Source organism: Schistocerca americana, chromosome 7 (genome assembly GCF_021461395.2).
Source record: "Schistocerca americana isolate TAMUIC-IGC-003095 chromosome 7, iqSchAmer2.1, whole genome shotgun sequence".
NCBI lineage: Eukaryota > Metazoa > Arthropoda > Insecta > Orthoptera > Acrididae > Schistocerca > Schistocerca americana.
The window spans coordinates 594035002-594060084 of NC_060125.1; the positions used below are offsets into that span (position 1 = coordinate 594035002).

At 43.1% G+C, this 25083-nt stretch overlaps 2 protein-coding genes across 3 annotated transcripts in view; one reads left to right on the forward strand and one right to left on the reverse strand.

Annotated features, from left to right (window-relative positions):
- Positions 1-22103, reverse strand: part of LOC124622672 (protein lethal(2)k10201) — a 77087-nt gene extending 54984 nt beyond the window's left edge. Inside the window, exon 1 of one of the 2 annotated variants that reach the window (XM_047148464.1) lies at positions 22007-22103. The gene's annotated coding sequence lies outside the window, so the exon portion shown is untranslated. Of the gene's footprint in view, positions 1-19750; positions 19773-22006 lie in introns of those variants that run through there. The other variant, XM_047148465.1, reaches the window with a different exon arrangement.
- Positions 22104-22124: 21 nt separating this feature from the next.
- The window catches only part of LOC124622673 (signal peptidase complex subunit 3), an 81725-nt gene continuing 78766 nt past the window's right edge, over positions 22125-25083 (forward strand). Inside the window, exons 1-2 of the mRNA XM_047148466.1 lie at positions 22125-22409; positions 22504-22577. Of these exons, the coding sequence (XP_047004422.1) occupies positions 22267-22409; positions 22504-22577 (217 nt within the window). The 5' untranslated portion in view covers positions 22125-22266. The remainder of the gene's footprint in view (positions 22410-22503; positions 22578-25083) is intronic.

Consider the following 25083-nt stretch of genomic DNA (forward strand, 5'->3'; position numbering starts at 1 on the left):
CGTAACGGTGTTCCGCAAGGATAGGCTAAACACGGTTGGCAGTGGCATGTTTGTTGCTGTTAGAAGTAGTTTAACTTGTTACGAAATTGAAGTAGATACTTCCTGTGAGTTACGAGGGTTGTTTTTTAAGTACGGGCCGTTCGCACGTATAGTCCCGTAGTTCGCGCGGACGCCGCAGCAAGCCACTGCGCTACTTGCCGGCATCCTTCCCGCTCACACTGATGCAAGTTGCAGCTCTGTAGCTGACGTGTACGCATTGCTGGGCTACTTTATAATGTTTACGATTATTGAATCACCTGCCGCGTGTGAGATACGGTCAGTGATACGTTTTTTGACCGCGAGAAGCCTATCAGCTGCAGAAATTAATCGTCAGTTAACAGAAGTTTATGGCTTGAATGCAATGAGTGAAGGTAAAGTGCGTCAATGGGTTAGAGAGCTTAAAAATGGCCGTCAAAACGTCCATGACGAAGAACGCTCAGGCCGGCCCTCTGTGATCACTGATGACTTGGTGGCTGCAGTCGAAACAAAGATTCGTGAGGACAGAAGATTCACAATTTCCACTCTTTCTTTGGAATTTCCACAAGTTTCAAGATCAGTTCTGTACAAAATTGTGTCTGAAAACCTAAACTTTAAAAAACTGTGTTCTCGGTGGGTACCCAGACTCCTCACAGAGGACCACAAAGGGAAGATATTTGCCACTTCATTGGACTTTTTGATTCGTTACGAGGATAAAGGGGATGACATGTTGAGTCAAATTGTCGCTGGAGATGAAACATGAGTATCCCATATCACTCCCGAAAGCAACTGACAATCGATGGAATGGCGACACACAACCTCACCCGTCAAGGTCAAAGCCAAACAGACGCTGTCAAAGCGCAAGATTATGGCAACTGTGTTCTGGAACCGGCGCAGTGTTTTGCTAGTGGACTTTATGCCACGAGGAACGACAATCAACTCAGATGCCTATTGTGCAACTCTAAAGAAGCTCCGCAGGGCAATTCAAAACAAAAGGCGCGGCATGCTGACAAAAGGAGTTTTGCTCCTGCACGATAATGCTAGGCCTCACACCTCTCAAAAAACTTGGGATTTGATTGATTCTTTTGGCTGGGAAGTTTTGGACCATGCACCATACAGCCCCGACCTTGTTCCTAGCGATTTTCACCTTTTCCGGTACCTGAAACACCATCTTGGCGGGCAGCGCTTCAATGACGACGATGAAGTGAAAGCGGCCGTGAACTCTTGGCTGTCGGAGCAGGCGGCCGAATTCTTTGAAGAGGGAATTAAAAACTTAGTTGTACGGTATGACAAATGCTTAAATAAACAAGGCAACTATGTAGAAAAATAGGTAAAAGTGTGTAGAATCAGAAAATAAAAGTTTTTGTACAAAAGTATTTGTATCGTTTTTAAAAATTAAAACGGCCCTTACTTAAAAAACAACCCTCATAGTATGGGCAGAAGTCATTGTTGGCAACCGGAATAAAATAATAATTGGATCCTTTTACTGACCTCCCAGTTCAGATGATGCAGTTGCTGAAAGTGGGCTTTGTACATAAGTGTTAATCCCATGGAGGTAGTGCATGTAACACTGCATTGCAGCTAGCGGATTAACGATGAGGAGCGGTGTGCAGGCCACTTGAACTCTTAACAACAAATAGTCCTGAGTTAATAACAAGCATCAAAACCGATATAGGGATTAGTGAACACAGGGTTGTTGTAGCGAGACTGAATATTGTAATCCCCAAATCCTCGAAAAATAAGCGAAAACTTGAACTCTCAACAACAAATAATCCTGAGTTAATAACAAGCATCAAAACCGATATAGGGATTAGTGAACACAGGGTTGTTGTAGCGAGACTGAATATTGTAATCCCCAAATCCTCGAAAAATAAGCGAAAAAAATACCTATTCAAAAAAGCAGATAAAAATTCACTTGACGCCTTCCCGAGAGACAATCTCCACTCAATCCAAATTAATAATATAAGTGCAGACCAGATGTGGCTTAAATTCAAAGAAATAGTATCGGCAGCAATTGAGAGATTGATACCAAATAAATTAACAAATGACGAAGCTGATCCACCTTGGTACACAAAACGGGTTAGACAATTGTTGCACAAAGAGATTGGCGATCTTTTACAGAAGCTCAAAATTTAGTGCGGACTTCAATGCAAGATGCTTATAACAGTTTCCACAATGAGACTTTGTCTCGAAACCTGGCAGAAAAGCCAAAGAGATTCTGATCGTATGTGAAGTATGTTAGCAGCAAGAAACAATCAATGCCTTCTCTGAGTGATGGCAATGGAGATACAGTGCTGCCAAAGCAGAGTTACTAAACACTTCCTTCTGAAATGCCTTCACAAAAGAAGACTAGGGAAATATTCCAGAATTCAAATCGAGAACAGCTGCCAACATGAGTAACATAGAAGTAAATATCCTTGGAGTAGTGAAGCAACTTAAATCACTTAATAAAATCAACTCTTCTGGTCCAGACTGTATACCAATTAGGCTCCTTTCAGAGTATGCTGATGCATTAGCTCCATACTTAACAATCATATACAACCATTCGCTCGACGAAAGATCCGTACCCAAAGACTGGAAAGTTGCACAGGTCACACCAATATTCAAGAAAGGTAGTAGGAGTAATCCACTAAATTACATGCCCCTATTGTTAACGTCGATATGCAGCAGGATTTTGGAACATACATTGTGTTCAAACATTATGAATTACCTCAAAGAAAATGGTCTATTGACACACAGGCAACATGGGTTTAGAAAACATCATTACTGTGAAACACAACTAGCTCTTTATTTACTTGAAGTGTTGAATGTTATTGACAAGGGATTTCAGATCAATTCCGTATTTCTGGATTTACGGAAGGCTTTTGACACTGTACCACACAAGTGGCTCATAGTGAAATTGTATACTTATTGAATACCATCTCAGTTATGTGACTGGGTTTGTGATTTCCTGTTAGAGAGGTCATAGTTCGTAGTAATTGACAAAAAGTTATCGAGTAAAACAGAAGTGATTTCTGGCATTCCCCACGGCAGTGTTATAGGCCCTTTGCTGTTCCTTATCTATGTAAACAATTTGGTAGACAATCTGAGCAGCCGTATTCGGTTATTTGCAGATAACGCTGTCGTTTATCGACTAATAAAGTCATCAGAACATGAAAACAAACTGCAAAACAATTTAGAAAAGATATCTGAATGGTGCGAAAAGTGGTAATTGACCCTAAATAACAAAAAATTTGAGGTCATCCACATGAGTGCTAAAAGAAACTTGTTAAACTTCGGTTATGTGATAAATCAGTCTAATCTAAAAGCCGTAAATTCAACTAAGTACCTAGGTATTACAATTACGAACAACTTAAATTGGAAGGAACACTTAGATAATGTTGTGGAGAAGGCTAACCGAAGACCTTTTATTGGCAGGACACTTAGAAAATGTAACAGACCTACTAAGGAGACTGCCCACACTACGCTTGTCCTTCCTCTTTTAGAATACTGCTGCACGATGTGGGATCCTTACCAGATAGGAGTGACAGAGTACATCGAAAAAGTTCAAAGAAAGGCAGCACATTTTGTATTATCGCGAAATATGGGAGAGAGTGTCACGGAAATGATACAGGATTTGGGCTGGACATCATTAAAAGAAAGGCGTTTAGCGCTGCGATGGAATCTTCTCATGAAATTCCAATCACCAAATTTCTTCTCCGTATGCGAAAATATTTTGTTGACACGGACCTACATAGGGAGGAACGATCACCATGATAAAATAAGGGTCATCGGAGCTCGTACGGAATGATATAGGTGTTCATTCTTTCCACGCGCTATACAATATTGGAATAATAGAGAATTGTGAAGGTGGTTCAATGAACCCTCTGTCAGGCACTTAAATGTGATTTGCAGAGTATCCATGTAGATGTAGATGTAGATGTAGATGTTGATCTTGTCCTCACCGAAGGCCAGCTGCACACTTCCATCCACATTAAACCTACCACAAACAATAGTGCTTACATTTTGACAGTTGCCATACATTCCATGTCAAATGTTCCCTCCCATACAGCCTTGGCATACGAGACAAACGTATTTGTTCGGGTGCAAACTCTTTACAGCAATACACCACCATTCTGACCTCAGCCTTCACTGCACGTAATTACCCCACCAGCTTGGTTAAAAAGCAGATTTCCCAGGCCATCACAACAAACCCTGGTACTGCTGATCTCTCAAAAAAACAGCTTTGGAGCACACCTCAGTATTATCATGGTCTGAAATGTGTAAATCTGCTATTTCGACAGGGTCATGATTTCCTAAAATCATGCCCTGAAATGAGATCCATTCTGTTTCAAATTTTGCCCACCACACCTAGAATAGCTTTCCATCACCCTCCCAATCTCTGCAATATTCTTGTCAGACCGTAAGCTCCTTCTGTACCCAGCTCCCTACCCTATGGCTCCTATTCCTGTGACTGTCCCCACTGCAGGACTTGCGCTATGCATCCTCCTACCACCACCCACAATAGCCTGTAACTGACAAAACGTATGCTAGCAAAGGCAGAGCCACTTGCGAACAACATATATCATATACCAATTATTATGTAAACACTGTTTAGCCTTCTGCGTCAGCATGACTATCACCATATTATCAATTAGGATGAATGGGCATAGGCAGAGGTATACACTAGCAACTCGTAATATCCTGTCACAGAGCATTTGTGACCTCAGCGTCTGTGTCACCACAGGTGCCATCTGGATTCTTTCTTTCCCCACACACCTGTTTCTCAGAACTCCCCAGGTGGGAACTAGCTCTTCAACATGTCTCGCCACCCACCTGACCTTAATTTACATTAATTTCTTCTGTCACAGCTTTTCTTCACTGTAACTACTCTTTGCTTCACTCCGTTTTAATTTTTTACATCTTCCATTGTCCCGGCTATTTTTCTCCGCCCCCTCCCGCCTCTGTTATGTACAATGCACTGAGCTTCTCACTCTTATTAACTTGTGCGCGATGTTTTACTAGTAATCTCTTTCTTGCATATTACCCTGTCTTCCATCTTTAAGATCTCAGGTTTTCAAATCTCGTCTGATGCAGTCCCCAACAATCAGTCTTTCCTTCTCATCCAGTACGGTAAGTCTCCCCAGACCCATAGTTCTGAGTGACTTTCCCAAAATCTACCCCTTTTCCTAGACCTCTCCAGTCCTTTTCCTTGACCCTTCTTCCTTCCCCTTTAACCCTTCTGCCTGAAAAATGAGCCACTGGCTCCAAACGTTTGCCAATCACAACAGTCTTTCCTGTTTGTGCTCTCCCACCGCTTGGCGATTAGATTTTTTATCTATCCAATTAAATAATTACATCTTCATTTTAGGTTTAATTATGTCCTTAGATGGTTTCCTACGACCTCCTACTTATATCTCATCTACCCTTAACCCAAAGTAATACACTTGTTTGGGAACACGATTATTTGGCATGGGAACTACACGCCCCGCCCATAGTAACTGCCATCTTAAAACCATTGCCTCTATATTGGTTATATGTGCCTCTTCAAGGATGCTGACATTTGTGCTTTATCTAGACTTATTTTATGCAGAATCACTGGTGATAGTGCTCCAGCTTTTAGATGCCATCTGTAACATGTCCAGGATTCAAAGCCATAAATGGATGGTGGAAATTACAAATGAATTGTATACGAGGATTTTTCTTGCAGCATTGACATCATAATTATCAAATACTTGACATCTCAGTCTGGGAACAGATGCTCCAACATGAGATTAATTCTATATTGAATTTCCAAATCTATATTTGCACTTGATGACAGGATGCTGCCAAGGTAAGGAAAGGTGTTTAAACATTAATCACGCAGAATCCAAAATAACAATGTGCTCAACACTTACTTACTGTGAAAAATATAAATGCAAAAAGTAAAAAAGTTAAAACTGACTAAGTTTTCCTAACCTTAGACTACTTACAGAACATACAGAACCACAGTCTTACCAAGCTCTACAAATCAAAGCAACAGGAAGAACCCCTAATCTCCGTCAACACTGACATCTATATTTTGCAAACCACCGTGAAGTGCACGGCACAGGGTATGTCCCATTGCAGCAGTTATTGCAGTTTCTTCCCATTCCATTCACATATGGAGTGTGGGCAGAATGAGTGTTTAAATACCTATATGCATGCTGTAATTATTCTAATCTTGTTCTCATGACCACGATACATAGGATTGGTTGGCTAAATGAGGGGGAGGGGTGGGGGTGGGGGGGGTGGGGTGGGGGGGGAAGGGGACCAAACTGCAAGGTCATCGGTCCCATGTTCCCGGCAATATAATTAGACAATGGAAAGAAGAAAGGAAAGGACACATACAGCACAACAACAGGAGAAAGGAAGAACCAGAAGAATGACAGGAGGACAACCAACACTACTATGGACAAAACAGGAAAAGAAAATCACAGAGAGAAGCAAGATACAGGCAGAAGAGGTAATAACAAGAGAGCAGATGACCATGGCTGCCAACTATGAGAATAAAAAGGAAAAGCCAGCCACTCTATGACACATTAAAACATCCACCCTTAAAATCATTTGAGTGCAGAACACAAAGGGACAAAGGACATGTGCGAAAACTTATATAGAATGATAAAACCCACCATCACATATAAAACATAAAACTAAATTAGCCGATGAGGCATTGTTCGCTAAAATTAATGGCAACAAGCCATTAACTGAAGAGTCCATTGCAGGGCAGCTAAAGGAGGACAGCTCACCAAGATATGGGCACCGCACCGACACTTAGATGTGTCATTATGGCAAAGGAGGTAGCCGTGTGTCACCCAAGCGTGACCTATGCGGAGCCAGCAGAGAACCACAGAGTCTCTGCAAGAGGCCCACGTGGAGGACTGCCACACATTCGTAGTCTCCTTAATGGCACGCAGTTTGTTGTGTGTGCTGAAGTTATGCCATTTCGTCTCCCGAAGCTGCAAAACCTTGCAGCGTAGTACTGAACGCAGGTGACTTGCAGACAAGCCGATCTCCAGAAATGGTTTCAGCGTAGCCTATTTGGCCAGCTTGTCAGAAAGTTCGTTGCCTGGGATTCCGACGTGTCCTGGGGTCCACACACACACAACTGAACGATGTGACTGTTCCAGGGCATAGATGGACTCCTGAAAGGACACTACCATAGGATTACGAGGGTAGCACTGGTCGATAGTTTGTAGGCTGCTCAAGGAGTCAGTACACAGAAGAAACGACTCCCCAGGCCATGAACGTATGTGCTCAAGAGCACAAGATATAACCACCAGGTCGGCCATGAAAACACTACAGCCATCTGGCAACGAATGCTATTCAGTATGTCCTCCATGGACATCCCCAATTCTGACATGATCATCAGCCATTGAGCCGTTGATGTAAACCACTTCGTGGCCTCGGTACACGTCAAGCATCGAGAGGAAGTGGCAGCGGAGAGCCATGGGGTTAACTGAGTCCTTAGGGACATGTGAAAGGTCCAGGCGAAGCCGTGGCCTAGGTGTAAACCATGGAGTGTACGTGAATGGACCTCAAGTATAGGTGGTAAAGGCAAGGACTCCAGTTTGGAAAGAAAGGATCGGACACGAACTGCAATTGGAAGCCCTGACCTGGGCTGTCGATGCGGGAGATGAGCCATCGTGGGTGGGAAAAGATGACAGTGATTTGGATGCGCAGGAGAACTACGAATGTGTGCAGCATAACTGGCCAGCATTTGTGCTCACCTAATCTGCAATGAAGGGACTCCGGCCTCAACAAGAACGCTGGTCACCGGACTCGTCCTAAAAGCTCCTGTCGCTGGGCGAATGCTGCAGTGGTGCACTGGGCTGAGTAAATGCAATGCTGAGAGTGCCACCAAACCATAAACCAGACTCCCATAGTCATGGCGGGATTGAACAAGGGCTGCAGCAGCGTAGAGCGATCTGCACCCTAGTTGGTGTTGCTCAGGCAGCGGAAGGCATTGAGGTGTTGCCAGCACTTCCACTTAAGCCGATGAAGGTGAGGAAGCCAAGTGGACGTCAAAAACCAGTCCTAAGTATTGATATGTTTCCACTACAGTGAGTGTATTGTCACTAAGGTAAAGTTCTGTTTCTGGATGAATGGTACGATGCCAACAGAAGTGCACAACGCACGACTTTGTGGCTGAAAACTGGAAACCGTGACCTAGAGCCCATGACTGCGCCTTGTGGATGGCTCCCAGTAGGTGCCGCTCAGCAACACAAGTACTGGTGGAGCACTACAAAATGCAGATCATCTGCAAACAGAGACGGTGAGATGGATGGTCCTACAGCTGCTGCTAGACCATTAATGGCCACTAAGAACAGAGAGACACTCAATACAGAGCCCTGCGAGAACCCATTCTCCTGTATATGGGGGGAACTATGGGAGGCACCAACTTGGACACGGAAAGTACGAAGCGACAGGAAAGTTTGGATAAAAATCGGGATCAGCCTCAGAGACCCCACTCATATAATGTGGTGAGGATATGATGTCATCAGTTGGTGTCATATGCTTTTCGTAAATCAAAAAAAGATGGCAACCAGGTGTTGTTGTCTGGAAAAGGCTGCTCGGATGGCAGACTCGAGGGACACAAGATTGTCATTGGTAGAGCAACCCTGGTGAAAGCCGCCCTGACATGGAGCCAGTAGGCCACATGACTCCAGGACCCAACCCAACCCAACTGTCGACACACCACACATTCCAGCAGCTTACAAAGAACATGGTGAGGCTGATGGGCCGATAGCTATCCACATCAAGTGGGTTTTTACTGGGTTTGAGCACTGGAATGATGGTGCTCTCCAGCCATTGCGGTGGAAAGACGCCAACGCACCAGATCCAATTCAAGATGATGAGATGTCGCTTGTAGTAAGATGAGAGATGTTTAATCATCTGACTGTGGATCTGACCTGGCCCAGGAGTTGCATCGGGGCAGTGAGCAAGGGTACTGAGAAGCTCCCATTCTGTAAATGGGGCAATATAGGATTCACTGTAGCATGTAGTAAGCGAGAGGACTTCTCATCCAGCCGCCGTTTGAGAGTGCGAAAGGCTGGAGGGGGGAGGGGGAGGGGGTGGTAATTCTCTGACGCAGAGGCTCAAGCATAGTGCTCAGCAAAGTGCTCGGCAATCGCATTTGCATTGGTAGATAACACGCCATTTACATTAACACCAGGAACACCTGTTGGGGTTTGGTACCTGAAAACACATTTGATCTTTGCCCAGACTCGGGAAGGTGATGTATGGCACCCAATGGTCGAGACATATCTCTCCCAACACTCCTGCTTCCATCGTTTGATAAGCTGGTGAATATGAGAGCCATTTAAAGTCTATGAGGTGCTCCAGGGAAGGGTGCTGCTTATGCCACTGTGGAGATCGCTGATGCTCCTTAATTGCTTCAGCGACTTCTGGCGATCACCAAGGGACTGCCTTTCGCCGGGGCACCCTAAAGAGCAAGGGATCAACGCTTTCTGCCACAGAAACAATTTTTGTAGTCACCTGTTCAACCATCACATCGATGTTACTGTGTGGGGGAGATTCAATGCTGACAGTAGACGTGAAAGTTTCCCAGTCCACCTTGTTTAGAGCCCATCTGGGCAGGCGTTCATGGGCCTGACACAAGGGCAGTGACGGTAAGATGCGGAAGTGGTCATTACCACACAGGTCGTCATGTGCTCTCCAGTGGATAGATGGGAGAAGTCCTGGGTTTGCAAATTGATAAATCAATGGCCGAGTAGCTACCATGAGCCACAATTAAATGTGTGGCGGTCCCAGTTTTTAAGAGGCAGAGGTCGAACTGAGACAGGAAAGTTTCGACATCTCTTCCTGGGCCAGTAAGCACGGTGCCACCCCATGGGTTTTGCAGACAGTGATTTCCTGCGTTGTCCTTATTCTGACAGCCACAGCTTCAAGACGGGTTTGAAGGTGCACAGTTTCACTACAGACTGAGTTTAGGACATAAACACAAACTCCACCTGATGCTCGATTATAGTCGCTACAGTTCCTGTAGTACCCCTTATAGCTGCCGAGGGCAGGGGTCCGTATTGCCAGGAACCAGGTTTCCTGGAGGGCAATTGCAGAAAGCAGGTGTGAAGCTTAACCGTTGCTGTAGCTCAGCCAGGTGGTGGAAAAAAACTGTCGCAATTCCACTGGAGGATGACATCATCATGAGACTGGGAAGGCACGGGACATTCAATGAGGCAGTTTACGCCTCATGGTCACCTGCTGCCACCAACTTTTTGCCTGAGCAGTCTATATCCATTGTGTCAGAGTGTCCGGTCAGATCTAGGTCCTCAGTGGACGCCAGAATCTCCACCTCACCCGCTGATGCAGAGCTTGTAGGTAGTGGTGGTGTGGGTGCCATCCAAATTCCCTTGGTATTGGGGACCTTCTTTATGGATTTCTCTCGTTGCTCGTTGGGTTTCCCTGGCTGGGAGGTCTTCGCTGATTCAGTCTCCGGGACTGAGGATGAGTGTGAAGCCCTATGACCAGCTGCTTTTGGGCTCTTCAGCCACTGGCGGGTGTCATCTTTCCCACTAGCAGAAACCTGGGAGTGACCCAATGGGCTCCTTCCTGGCAAGAGGAGCTGAAGAAGACTTGCGCTTCTCCAGCTCAGAAGTGGGGACTGATATCCCCGACGGTTTGGGTGGGGGGAGGGGGGGTAAGGGGGGGGGGCTGCTCCCGAAGTAGGTGGTGCAGCAATAACAGGGAAGGAAGTGCCCCTCACCATCAAGGGGGCAGGTGTAGTCTTCTGGTTCCGAGAGGCGACAGGAATGCGAGGAACTGATGGGGCGACAACTGTTCTCGTAGCAGCGGTGTAAGAGGAGGTCATAGCCACAGGATGTAGGTGCTCAAATTTCCTCTTTGCCTCAGTGTAGGTGTCTGTCCACTGTCTTATATTCCACAATTTTACTCTCTTACTGTAAAATCCTGTAGTCTGGCGAGCAAGGTGAATGATGCTCTCCGCAGTTGACACAGATAAGAGGCGGGGCACATGGAGCATTGGGATGTGATGGACATCCACAATCTTGACATGTGACACTGGAAGTACAGTGGGAAGATGTATGAACGAACTTCCAGCACTTAAAGCACCACATCGGGGGAGGAATATATGGCTTAACGCAGTGGTAGACCATCACCTTGACCTTCTCGGGCAATGTGTCACCCCAGAAGGCCAAGATGAAGGCACTCGTGGCAACCTGATAATTCCTTGGACCCTGATGGATGTGCCGGATAAAATGAACACCTCACTGCTCTAAACTGGCACGCAGCTCACTGTCAGACTGCAAAAGAAGGTCCCTGTGAAATATAATACCCTGGTCCAAATTTAAGCTCTTATGGGTTGTGATGGTAACAGAAACATCCCTCTACTTGTCACAAGTGAGTAATGCCCATGACTGGGCAGAGGATGCTGTTTTTATCAAGACTGACCCAGAGCACATTTTGGAGAAGCCCTCCTCCTCCCAAAACTTGTCCTCCAAATGCTCCACAAAAAACTGAGGCTTGATGGACATGAAAGATTCCCCGTCAACTCTCGTACATACGAGGTACCGGGGCGAATAAGCTTCACTGCCGTCCTTAACATGGCGTTCCTCCCATCGTGTGGCCAGGGAGGGGAACAATTTGGGGTCATATTTCTCAACATTGAAGTTAGACTTTGCCCGCTTAGAGACTGCTGGCAGCGGACCACCAGCAAGAGATGATGTACTATGCTTCATTGCATGTCATTCGCCCTGATGCCACCCACTCCAACCAGGGGCCCTCCCCACGGGCGCCACCCAGCCTCAGCAAGGGCCACGTGGCAAGATGGCCATTGCCGGGAGTCCCATTGCTCCAGGGAGATGGGCATCTGCTCCATGGCATACATGGGGAGTTCATGGCGCAGGCATCAGCAGAGCGATCCCTGTATTGTCAGGGGGCTACAACCAACAGGGTACAAGGTGGCCCCACCACAATGGACTGGCTACGTGCTGGATATGAGGTGCAAAGAATCCCATGGTCCTCGTCGGTGCAGAAAATGACACTGCATAGTGGGTAAAGGAAAATGCACCCAGGGAGGTGTCCTTGCTCAAGAGATGGAGGATGAGCAGGACTGCAATGCCACAATGAGAGTGTGGGCTAAAGATCTCAATGCATGATGGACATATTGCACCATGAAAGGCACCCTTCCCCAGTTGGCTCACTCTTTGCGAAAATTTTGAAAAATGGAGGTCAAACCCAACAGGGGAACATCACATAAAGGCCAAAAGGTGAAAGACTCCTTTTAGTCGCCTCTTACGACATGAACGGGCACAGACGAACTGTCCGCCTAGGAGATGTCCAAAACCCAGTAGCAGAGCATGCCCTCCAGCATAATTCTAGGGACCTAGGAACCTGCTACACCATACATGCCATTTGGCTTCTCCCACCCAACACCAGTTCCTCGGAACTGCGGAGATGGGAACTTCCACTCCAACACATCCTTTCATCCCACCATCCCCCTGGACTGAACCTACGTTAACCAACCTCACTCCCATTTACTCTTCTGTCCTCTCCTTTTTCCATCTCCTCTTTAGCCATTCACACACCTTTTCTTCCTACATAGTTGTGTTTATCTTTATACTATATACCTCTTTACTTCTGTATGCATCCTCTTTGGTTTGAAGCTGGCACAGTACTTACATTAGAATATCTTTGGCTTCCCTCTGACACCCAATCCGATTGGTACAGATCCCAAACACTCGAGCAGTACTCAAGAATAGATTGCACCAGTGTCCTGTATGCGATCTCCTTTACAGAAAAATCACTCTTTCCTAAAATTCTCCCAATAAACTGAAGTCGACCATTTGCCTTCCCTACCACAGTTTTCACATGCTTGTTCCACCTCATATCACTTTGGAATGTTATAGCCAGATATTTAAATGACTTGACTGTGTCAAGCTGGACACTAGTAATACTGTATCTGAACATTACAGGTTTGTTCTTCCTAGTCATCCACATTAACTTACATTTGTCCACATTTAGAGCTAGCTGCCATTCATCACACTAACTGCAAATTTTGTCTTGTATCTTCCTACAGTCACTCAACTTCGACACCTTACCATTCACCACAGCATCGTCAGCAAACAACCGCAGATTGCTGCCCACCCTGTCTACCAAATCATTTATGTATACAAGGAACAACAAAGGTCCTATCACACTTCCCTGGAGCACACCTAATGATACCATTGTCTGTGACGGAACACCCACGGTTGAGGACAATGTACTGGGTTCTGTTACTTACGAAGTCTTCGAGCCGCCCACATATCTGTGAACTTATTCCTCATGCCCATATCTTCATTAACAGCCTGCAATGAGGCACTGTGTCAAATGCTTTCTGGAACTCTAGAAATACAGTATCTGCCTGTTGTCCTTCATCTGTTGTTTGCAGTATATCATGTGAGAAAAGGGCAAACCAGGTTTCGTACAAGCAACACTTTCTAAAACTATGCTGATTCGTGGACATAAGCTACTTACCCTCAAGAAAGTTTATTATATCTGAACAGAGAATGTGTTCAAGAATTCTACAGCAGGCAGAAGTTACGGATATTGGTCTGTAATTTTGTGGGTCTGTTGTTTTACCTATCTTATATACTGGACTCACCTGCACTTTTTTCCAGCAGCTTGGGACCTTGTGCTGGGTGAGAGATGCACAATAAATGCAATGCAATGCCACAGAGTACTCTTTGTAAAATCGAACTGGGATTCCATCTGGACCTAGTGATTTATTTGCCAATGCCATAGAGTACTCTTTGTAAAATCGAACTGGGATTCCATCCGGACCTAGTGATTTATTTGCTTTCAAATCTTTCAGTTGCTTCTTTACGCCAGGTATGCTTATTTCTATGTCGTCCATATGGGAGACTGTCTGAGGTCAAATCACATTATGTCTGTATGGTTCTCCTGCATGCACGATATCTTGAAGGTAAATTTAAAACTTTGGCTTTCGTTTTGCTCTCTTCAACTGCTCCACCAGGCTGGTCAACGAGGGACTGAATGGAAGCCTTAGACTCGCTTAGAAATTTTACATACACCCAGAATTTTCTTGGGTCCTTTGCCAGATCTTTTGCCGAGATGTGACAGTGGCAGTTGTTGTATGCTAAACACACAGATCTTTTAAGAGATGCAGGAATCTCTACTAACCTTTGCTTGTCGTCATTTGTGCATTCCCTTTTGAACCAACAGTGCAACAGCCTCTGGTTCCTCAACATCCTCTGAATTTCTTTATTAAACCATGGTGGCTTTTTTTTCCATCTAGTACCCACTTACTAGGCATATAACTCACCAGACCACGATTTACAATCTGCTTAACATTTGCCCATAATTCCACTACATCCATTTTACTGGAACTAAGTAATGTCAGTTTACTGTAGAAGTGAGATGCTAACAATTACTTATCTGCTCTATCTAGCAGAAACACTCTCCTAGCCTTTTTTATCGATTTAATTAACTTTTGTAATCATTGTTGCTATAATGACATCACGATCGCTGACCCCCGTTTCTATACTGACATTGTTGATAAGGTCTGGCCTATTTGTAGCTACAAAGTCTAAGATATTTCCATTGTGTAGTGGCTGCCAAGCTAGCTGCTAAAGACAGATTTTAGAAAACTGTATTCAAAAGTATTTCAGATGACTGTCTGTCTGCACACCTCCCCCCCCCCCCCCCCAATGAATCCATAGACATCCCAGTCTATACTCAGCATATTAAAGTTGCTTCCAACTAGTATTGCATGATCTGGGTATATGTGGTACTGACCTTAGACTTTCTTTGAATGACTCTAGGGGATTACAGAATCATCCGATTCCACCATCTGCTTTGACTCATGACTTCATCAATATGGCAGAAATGACCATTCTCAGCGTCTCCAATGACATCACTTCATAAACACAGCAACAAACATTAAAATACATATAAATTCGACAATAACATCTCCCTCCAAAAATATAATCAAACTAATGAGACAACTGCGGGAAATTGGGGGTTTAAGAGTGAGGACAAGCTAAATATAAACATAAAGAAAACACTCACCATCATCCCAAACCACAAAAAGGGATGATAAAAAACACAAAATTACCACATTTTACTACACCCACAAAACCCACAGGAATCGGACACTTCCCTTGACTTATATGGCTCAACCGCAACTATCGATACCTCAAAACCGACACCTAAAACAACAAAAAGTTGAATTGGACACTTCTCTTCATCTATATAGCTCAACCACAGCTGACAATACCATAACACACACAGCTATGATGACAAAAATTGAGATCGAACGTTTCCCTTGACCTATATACAAGGTGAGTCACCTAATATTACCACTGGAAACACATCCCAAACCACAACAGACATGGAATAACCAATTCTGCAGACCCAAAGGGAGGAGATGGGCTGGTGTAATTGGTTAATACAAACCATTTATGATTTTCAACACATACTTTTTTATTAATGGAAACCTGTTATTATTTTTAGTACAACTGAAAATAGAACAAAATACTTCATTAATGCCATTTCTTACATTGTAAAATGTTAATTACATCCAGAGTAATTTGTAACATAAAGTAGATGCTTGAATAACTCCTCAGCAGTTTAATCGTGTGTATCAGAGAGAACCGAAGTAATTAAGAGATACAAGAAGAACAGCAATGTAACATAGGTACAGAAGAGACTTGAACAGCACATTACATCCACATACTAACATTTTTATTAGTCTTTTTCTCTGAAGAATACTGTACGGCACTGATATGTTAGAATAAAATGTGTGCTAACATGACAATTTAGTTAAACTCACAAATTTGTTTTTCATTTTCAATTAGAGGATGGAAAAGTGTGTGTCCTGACATTTCAGGCCAATAAATATTCAGAGTGGTGCCCATCACTCGTTGCACACATTTGCACTCTACCGTGTAATGAATGTCTTACATGACGCAGTACATCTGGTGTAATGTTGCCACAAGCTGCCTCAATACGATGTTTCATTTCCTCTGGGGTTGTAGGCACATCACGGTACACGTTCTCCTTTAACGTGCCCCACAGAAAGAAGTCTAAAGGTGTAAGATCAGGAGAATGGCCTAGCTGATCTACGCCTCCGCCACGTCCTACGAAACAAATGTCGAACGTTCTGTCAAGGGTCAGCCTAGTGTTCATTGCACAATGTGCAGAAGCACCATCATGTTGATACCACATACGTCTACATGTTTCCAGTGGGACATGTTGGCAGATCATTTTGCAGAAACTCGGGTGCCTTCAATAAAGTGAGAACCAATGAGATGGTCACCAATTACTTCCGCACCATAGATTTACATTCCACGGTCACTGTCGCTCCACCTGTCAAAGCCAGCGAGGATTGTCCACGGACCAGTAATGCGTGTTTTGTAAATTCACTGCACCATGGTTTGTGAAACCTGCTTCATCAGTAAACAGGTAGAACTGCAATGCATTCTCTGTTGATTCTCACTGACCAAAATTCACTTGATTATTAGTCACCTCCATGTAATTGCTGATGCAATGACACATGATACGTGTGAAATTTGTGACGGTGAAGTACGTGCATTACACTACTATGACTCATTGCACTGCCTCCAGCGATGTCACGTGAACTTCAAGGCAACAGCAGTCAACACAACAACTGCACCTACTTCTCCTGTGATGGGTTTGTTAGGACCTGTTTGCGTGTTACGGTTATACTTGTTGCATACAATTGTTCATAGACGTTTTCAAATGTGCGGCGTGTTGGATGTTCTCTGATTGGGTACCTTTCTGTATACAATACGCAAGTTGCAGATGCATTTTGTCTACACTTGCCATAGATGAGTATCATCTCTGCCTTTTCAGAGTTAGAAAACATCATTTTCACAGTTCTTACAACACTGTACACACTGTTGTACTTGCAACCTTCTCACGTTCCTACTGTGCGTACTACTGTTCTTACTTGTGTACGGTACACTATCACAGACGTCCAGTAACACAGTGTACTATAGTTATTCTGAGTACAAGGGCCAACTCAGCAAGCGCGATGTGCAGACACAGAGAGAGCCAAACTCGTAAACGGCGTAGTCTTCATAAACATAGCCCTACAGATATTGTTTGTTACAACACAGTGTACTATAGTTATTCTGAGTACAACGGCTAATTCAGTAAGCGCGATGTGCAGACACAGAGAGAGCCAACCTCATAAACGGCGTAGTCTTCATAAACATAGCCCTACAGATATTGTTTGTTACAACACACGACTGAATGTCTGAGGTTTCAAGTGTCAACCTTACGTTACAAATTGCTCTGGATGTACTTAACATTTTAGAATTGAACAAACAGCATTGTTTCTATTTTCAGTTATGCTAAAAATAGCAACGGGTTTCCATTTACACAAAAAAACACATAGGCCTATATACATGTTGAAAATCAGACTTACGTGTATTTCTCAATGGTTTGTATTAACCAAGTACAACAGCCACTCTCTTCACTTTTGGTCTGTGGAATTGGTTAGTCAGTGTTTTTTGTGGTTTGGGAGGTGTTTCCTGTGGTAATTTTAGGTGACTCACCCTGTATAGGCCACCCACAGCTGACGATACCAAAACACACACGGCTACAATGACAAAAATTGGAACTGAACATTTCCCTTGGCCTATATAGGACAAACACAGCTGATGATACCAAAATACAAACACCTACCACTACAAAAATTGGAAGTGACTGGAATTGAACATTTCTATTGACCTATATAGGTCAACCACAACGGATGATACCAAAAAACGAACACCTACAACTGTGATAAATAAAATGAAACCCACAACACCTCAAAAACCCAAAAATCAAACCACCCCACAGAAATTAAAAAACAATCAATACACCATAAACACACAAAACATTACAACTTGCAAACAATAGACCCAAAAACACGACATCTTACCACCAACAAATTATGGCGCTACACATTAGGTTGGCCAGACACACACACACACACACACACACACACACACACACACAAGCAACATAAACACAAACAAAAAACTCCCAAATCACCCCGAACCTACCAATGCCAACCCCAGCTCCCCTCCCTACTTTACCATCCGCCCCCCCCCCGAAAAAAAAAACCCCACCAACAAATAAAAACCACAAAATAAACAAAACTCAATCACACATTACAACTCAAAAACAACTGCAACAAAATAGGTGCTCTCCAACACAGTCATGAAACAACCCCACCCCACCAAGCCACCTAAATCCACAACCATTACCTACAACCCACAACTCTCTTCCTCCCCCCCTCCACACACACACGCACACACGCACGCACGCACGCACACACACACACACACACACACACACACACACACACACACACACACACACCAAAACCCCTACATTAACCATCCTCGGCCTGTGCATATTACTCACTGCCCTCAGAGAAACAAATGGTTCAAATGGCTCTAAGCACTATGGGACTTAACATCTGAGGTTATCAGTCCCCTAGACTTAGAACTACTTGAACCTAACTAACCTAAGGACATCACACACATCCATGCCCAAGGCACGATTCGAACCTGCGACCGTAGCAGCAGCGCGGTTCCCGACTGGAGCGCCTAGAACCGCTCGGCCACAACAGCCGGCTCAGAGAAACAAGAAAAATACAATGCTCAGAGACACTCTTCTGCCAGCAATACTCATCTAAATGAGATTGCAGATTAGAAGAGCACCTCTTCCCTCTCACTATGACTGATATAACTGCCCCCCAAACCCCTCTATTGTATTAGTAGGCTACACCACCCAGTTTTGTAATTTTTAAACTGTAAACTATGGTTTACAACTAAACGATCATAACCCCTCTTCCCCAAACCCCTGCATGACAAAAACCATCTGAAACTAAAGTACTCCCCTCCTCAATATACGCTTCAATTAATCCCACCAGTTGCCTCTCACTACACCTCTCTAAAACCCTGAAAACACTATCACCATACCCCCCCCCCCCCCCCCCGAACTAACGACCACCACACCCACAAACCAACTGGAGACTTACCCCTCTCATACTTCCTCTTCCCAGACTATGACTCGTCCATCTCAACCACCATCCCTAGCCTACCAAACTTACCCCTACACTACACTTACTCCGAACACACTTCCCTAGAAAAAGAAAACCAGTCTAACGCTGTCCTCTCACTCACTCCTGTCTCATGCACACAGGAACTAATAGAGGACCTATAACAGAAACAGTAAATCATCAAAACAATCTCTCTCATGGCCAACCTTGATTTCTCGAACCAGGTACTGCGTCTAATGGAGTACCAAAGGTTATCCTTCCAACACACGTCCCTGGTCCGAGATTCTGGAACTCTCTCTGACCTCATATTCTCTCGGCACACACTACAACTCACAATTTCTGCTGTTAATCCAAACATCTGCAGAAACTTAATCAAGGACAACATGTCCTCCCCATCTCCGCCCGCAACATCACGCTACTGAACTTGATCGTCATATCCTTACCTAAAGATCTACCAACACCAAAGCACAAATGAAACAAATACACCATGTAACACTGTAACACTGTGACACACACACACAAACACACACACACACACACACACACAAACAACAACAACAACAACAACCAATTAAAAAAACTAAAATGCGCACTGTACCACAACAAGACGACATCTACAAACAGAACCAACTCAAACTAAACTCCGTGCCGTAATGATGTCACACATCATAACATCCTTACATCATGGGTCAAAGTAGACGGATGGGATCGGACGCTTCTGTTGACCCAACTCTAGAACTGTCAGTGGAATCGGGTGGCCAGTAAAAACACCCGACAATTAACTTGGCTTCACCTACACCTGTTATAAATGACCAGATAACTTTAATGACACACTCAACTTTGATTTCAATCAAGACAATATTTTTGTGAACTGCAATGGACACTCCCTCTTCTATGGCCACTAATCTATCTTTCCAATATACATTCCACAATTCACTAAATATCTCAACGCTTTCTGCTTCAGGTTCAGCCAGCTCTTGCTACCAAGAATAATTTGAGCACAATAACTTTCTTGGAGGGCAGTAAATTTGGGAACATTACTACCAATACTTCGTCAGTTTACTGATAAAATTATGACAGTCAAGGTGTCTTTATGCTGAATGCTGTTTGACTTCCCTTGCTGCATATCGACTGGCAAGTGTTCATCAGACCAAGTCAAACTACCGCCAAGCCTAAGAAATCCCATGTGCACTCCACAAGTACTCTGCTATCCAAGTAGCTGCTTGTTTAGTGTAGTGCACCACTGATCTATCACTAGGAGTCCTACAAATGCCCACAGGGTAATGCAGGTCTAGAAACCTGCAGCCAAGACTGTGACAAAGTCAACAAACCCTTTGGTTGAGACCCTTCAATCGGCTCCAAACCAAATGATCCCAATCAACTCTGGGAACAATGCTGCAAACTGTGAGGCAGCAGTCTACCTAGTCCATGGTCAACTGTCCTTTTAACATTGAGCCAACTTCCTCTACGTACTTTATTCCTGTGTTTCAAGTTCTTCATTGAGATGTGACACTACTGCTTTTTTCATCTAATTTACTGAATGTGTATATCTTTGTAGCCTTTAGTAATGTTTCACGGGACGTCTTATCATGCTCTCCACTAACAAAACTATAGTTTTCCCCAATTGACTCTTTGTTGATTAAAGTCTCCACCGATCATTTCAAAATGCTTGGGAAACTTATGTACAAGTGAACTACAGTTTTCTCTAAGGTTTTCAGTTACATCATGAGGTGAGTCCGGTGGGTGATAGAAAGATCCAATTACCATTTTATGCCCACTCCTGATACTGGCTCTTGTCCAAACAGTCTCACATGCAGCTTCAAGTTCTCTCTCAGTTCTTATCTACTGTGACAAATACACCACCCTCACTTCCCATTAGCCTATCCTTTCAGTATACACTTAAATTTTCCTCAAAACATCTCATTGGTACCAATTTCAGGTTTCAAATAGCTTTCTGTACCTATTGTTGTGTGAGCTTCACTGCTTTTCAGGAAGTTTAGTACTCTCACCTCTGGGGGGCATTCTTACAATTATACTTCTGTGTCTTCTACAGCTATTGTTATCTGGACTGGACGGAGAGTCACCTGATCTAAAAGCCCTTGTGTGCACCTTCACAAAGTCAGCTCCCTTGGTAGCAGACTTTGTTGTGTGGTGCACACCTGACCCATTTAGGGGGACCCTACAGTTCTCAACCCTATTGCCCAAGTTGCAGCCTCGCTTGTAACAGAACCCTCAACGTCTCTGGTTCAGGTCCTTCCACCTGACACAGAACCAAGGGCTGCGGTCAGTTCTGCGTGCAAATGCTGCAAATTGTGGGCTTCAGAAACTCAGTGTGGATGGGTGGCCTTCTCAACCTTCTCTACTGTATGGTATATTGGGGGGTATTCTCTTCCCAGCACTTAACAGTGACTTGTAGGTTGTGGAGGTAAAGGTAGGCAGGAGTGTGAAACAGGTTAATTTCCACTATTTGCTTTCCTCTCGTTACTTGGACTTCAGACAACCAAACTGCTTATTATATTCAGACTTCTACAAAAATTACAAACGTAACTTACGTTCTTCATTTTTATTACTCCGTTTGTATTCTTATGAGTAGGTAAACAAGGAAGACTTAAGGATGATAATCTTTTTAAAACAGTTGCATAAATTTCATAAAACGTTCTATTAAATCAACATTTAAAGTGTGTTCCAACGACTTTGTGATCAAAATAACTACAATTAATCAATAATGAGGGCGTTCACAGCGAGAAACTTGGTAAAATATGATGCTTTGTTTTAATTTCTGAAGCAATTGATAAAACGCGAAGTCAAATGTCGAAATTCTGAACTATTGTTACAGACGGACTTTCATAATATTGTTGACTGAAATAATATTTTGGAATAAACAGCTCACACGCAAATCATAAATATTGCTTATTACAACGTATTTATATTATGTACCTGCGTCTCCGTGCCCACATAAAAGTATTAAGTAACTCTTATAGGTTGGCAGACGAAAAACTATCGACGCAAACTTAAATTTACGTTTCTGTCAAAGATATTACGTTGTGATAGCATCATCCTTGGTACGCGATTCGCTTGTGCTACACATGTTGTGGTACACGTCAATGATAGTTGTGAACTGTAAATGAGTATTAGAAACAGAGAATTTTTTATTTAAATTCGACAGAAATTGGCTGTAGAGCAGAAAACTTGCAAATATGCATTCTGTACTGGTCAGAGGAAACGCAATACTTGCGTATACTTTGAGCGTGTTAGCTGCCCTTACTTTCTGCTGTTTTCTGTCAACAGTATTTATGGATTACAGAACTAAAGCGACGATGAACACTGTTACGGTTATGGTGTAAGTATGAGCCCTTCACGTGCGTAGTTCAAAGTTCTTGCCTGTTCTAAGGGTAAAGGAAATAAGCGCCATATGTTTAATTGTTATTTTGCAGGAAGAAGCACCCAAGCGACAGTGCAAGACGCGAGCTAAACGATCTCGGAGTACTGACGTTTAATTTACAGACAGATATCCTTTTTGTATACGGCTTTTAAACGTCCAGTGTGTGATACAGAAGCACAGATAGTTTTGTTTATCTAGTACTACGACATTTCTGTATTTGTTCCATAGTTATGATCTTCCAGTGCTTCTGAAATTGTAAGTTACGGAAGTATTTTGCTATGTGCGCTTACTTTTCAGTCGTTAATCTTCCATTTTTTTTCTTTATTCCTGTGCCAGCAAAATCATCAATGGCCACAGAATAACATTTGCTCAAGTTTAAATTTTCGTTTTTATCTTCTCTATGTTGAATTAATAGTAGAATATGTGTTGTTATCTTAGTATAGTTCGTCTTTTTATTACACATAAGATATGATGCTTCTGTCATATTTAGTGAGAGTGCTGTTGACAGATTGATTTAAATTGTTATGATAGGGGATGATGCGCAATAATGAGACCATTAATCGTTTTTTTAAACCATTGAAACTCATTGCTGCAGTCACATTTGTTACAATATTAGTTTGCATGCTTCCACCCAGTACTGTCGTTCAATGTTATTTTCTGGAGTGGTGTAGTTGAGGTTAATCAAATAGGTAATATATTTAGATTAAAGTTCAGTCTTGATCACGTTATGTCTGTTTTAATGAGTAACCGGTTTCGGTTTTTTTTCTATAAAACCATCATCAGACCCATTGCTGTGCACAGCAGCAAGGAGAGCTCCACCTACCAACCCAAGGGACCAATGGGTCTGATGATGGTTTTATAGAAAAAAAACCGAAACCGGTTACTCATTAAAACAGACATAACGTGATCAAGACTGAACTTTAATCTAAATATAACAATTTATTGATCACTGCATTCCAAAAATGTTTACCAAAATAGGTAATAGCTCTACAGACGCAGGCTTAAGAATATTATGTAAAGTTGATAGTCAAACATTTGTTGGGAGCCATTGAAATTCTTGCACAATATATTTATTCATCAAAAGTATTTGCGATGAGCAAATTTAATATTAATTGTGACATTCAGAAACAAAATACTAAAGTAAAAGATACCTTCATATAGACTGTATACATGTCTCAGGTTTATTACAAAGTTTTATACTCGGTTACAAAGGTCTACAGTGGAAATCGGCTTTCTGGACAGAGAGAAGGGAGTGCAAGGGGCATAGCAGCAGATGTTTGTGGTTCGTGCAGTGATAGTGTAGACAGAGTGCAAAACCATTTTTTGTTATAAATCAAGCTATCCTAAGTGGGATGAGAAAAATTATATAATGTATTTACAATGTAGGAAAAGACAGATTGCTACCTATCATAAAGAAGGCATGTCAAGTTGCAGACAGGCACAATTAAGACACGCACATAAAGCTTTTGGGAACAGCCTTCATCAGTAAAGAGAGAGAGAGAGAGAGAGAGAGAGACACACACACACACACACACACACAAGCGTGCGCGATTGCCAACTCCTCCAGCATCTCCGGCTCGAGTCGTTGGAGTGTGTGTGTGTGTGTGTGTGTGTGTGTGTGTGTGTGTGTGTGTGTGTGTTTGTTTTTTGGTTTTTTAAATGATGAAGGCTGTGGCTGATAGCTTTATGTAAGTGTCTTTTAATTATGCCTGTCTGCAACTTGACATGTCCTCTTTACAGTAAGTAGCAATTTGTCTTTTCCTACATTGTTGATATTCCTCTCTGGATTTTTCCATTGTTTGACAAAATTTATATCATTTTTATGTATTTATTTTTTTCATAGACCATTCAGTATGTTAGTATGACATATTAGGTATATTGCAGAATAATATATGCATATAGAATGATAATAAAGTAGGTTATGATTAGGTGAGGATACGACAGTAAGTGAGCCAAGGCCTAATCAAAGGAACCATTCTAGCATTCACATTAGCAACATGGGGAAACCCTGGAAAACCAAATTCAGAATACTAGTTAGGGAATGACCCACAGCTCTCCCAAATGTGTGCCCAGCACACGAAGACTGGTGTAGCCACCTCAAACAGTACATGATTCGAATGGGAATCATGAATTTACTTTGTGAGCAACATGCACAATAAGTAAATCAATGAATAAAATATTTTGAAAATAAAAACACTTGGCCACATTACATAACACTGCTGAAAAGTAAAACTTGCACAATAAGTAATCAGTGATGTAACCAAATCATGAAACTTTGATATAAAACACACCTGAAAAGATACAAACAAATGGAGCACATTATGTAGCACAGCTGAAAAGTATAACAGCATATATATTCAGCTAGAGCTTTGCTATGGAGTATGGCTTCCTTACCAGATAGGACTGATGGAGGATATTGAAAAAGTCCAAAGTAGGGCAGCTCATATTATATTATCATGAAATAGGGAATAGTCATGGACATACGAGGGGTCGACAGAAGCGTCCGCTGCCACGCGTTGGCTTTGACACGTGACGTAAGGGTGTTGTCGTGTGTGACATCATGACGGCGCGGAGTTTGGTTTGTGAGTGTGGCGTGTTTGTAGATGTCGTCGTGTTGTGGTTTGTTGTGCTC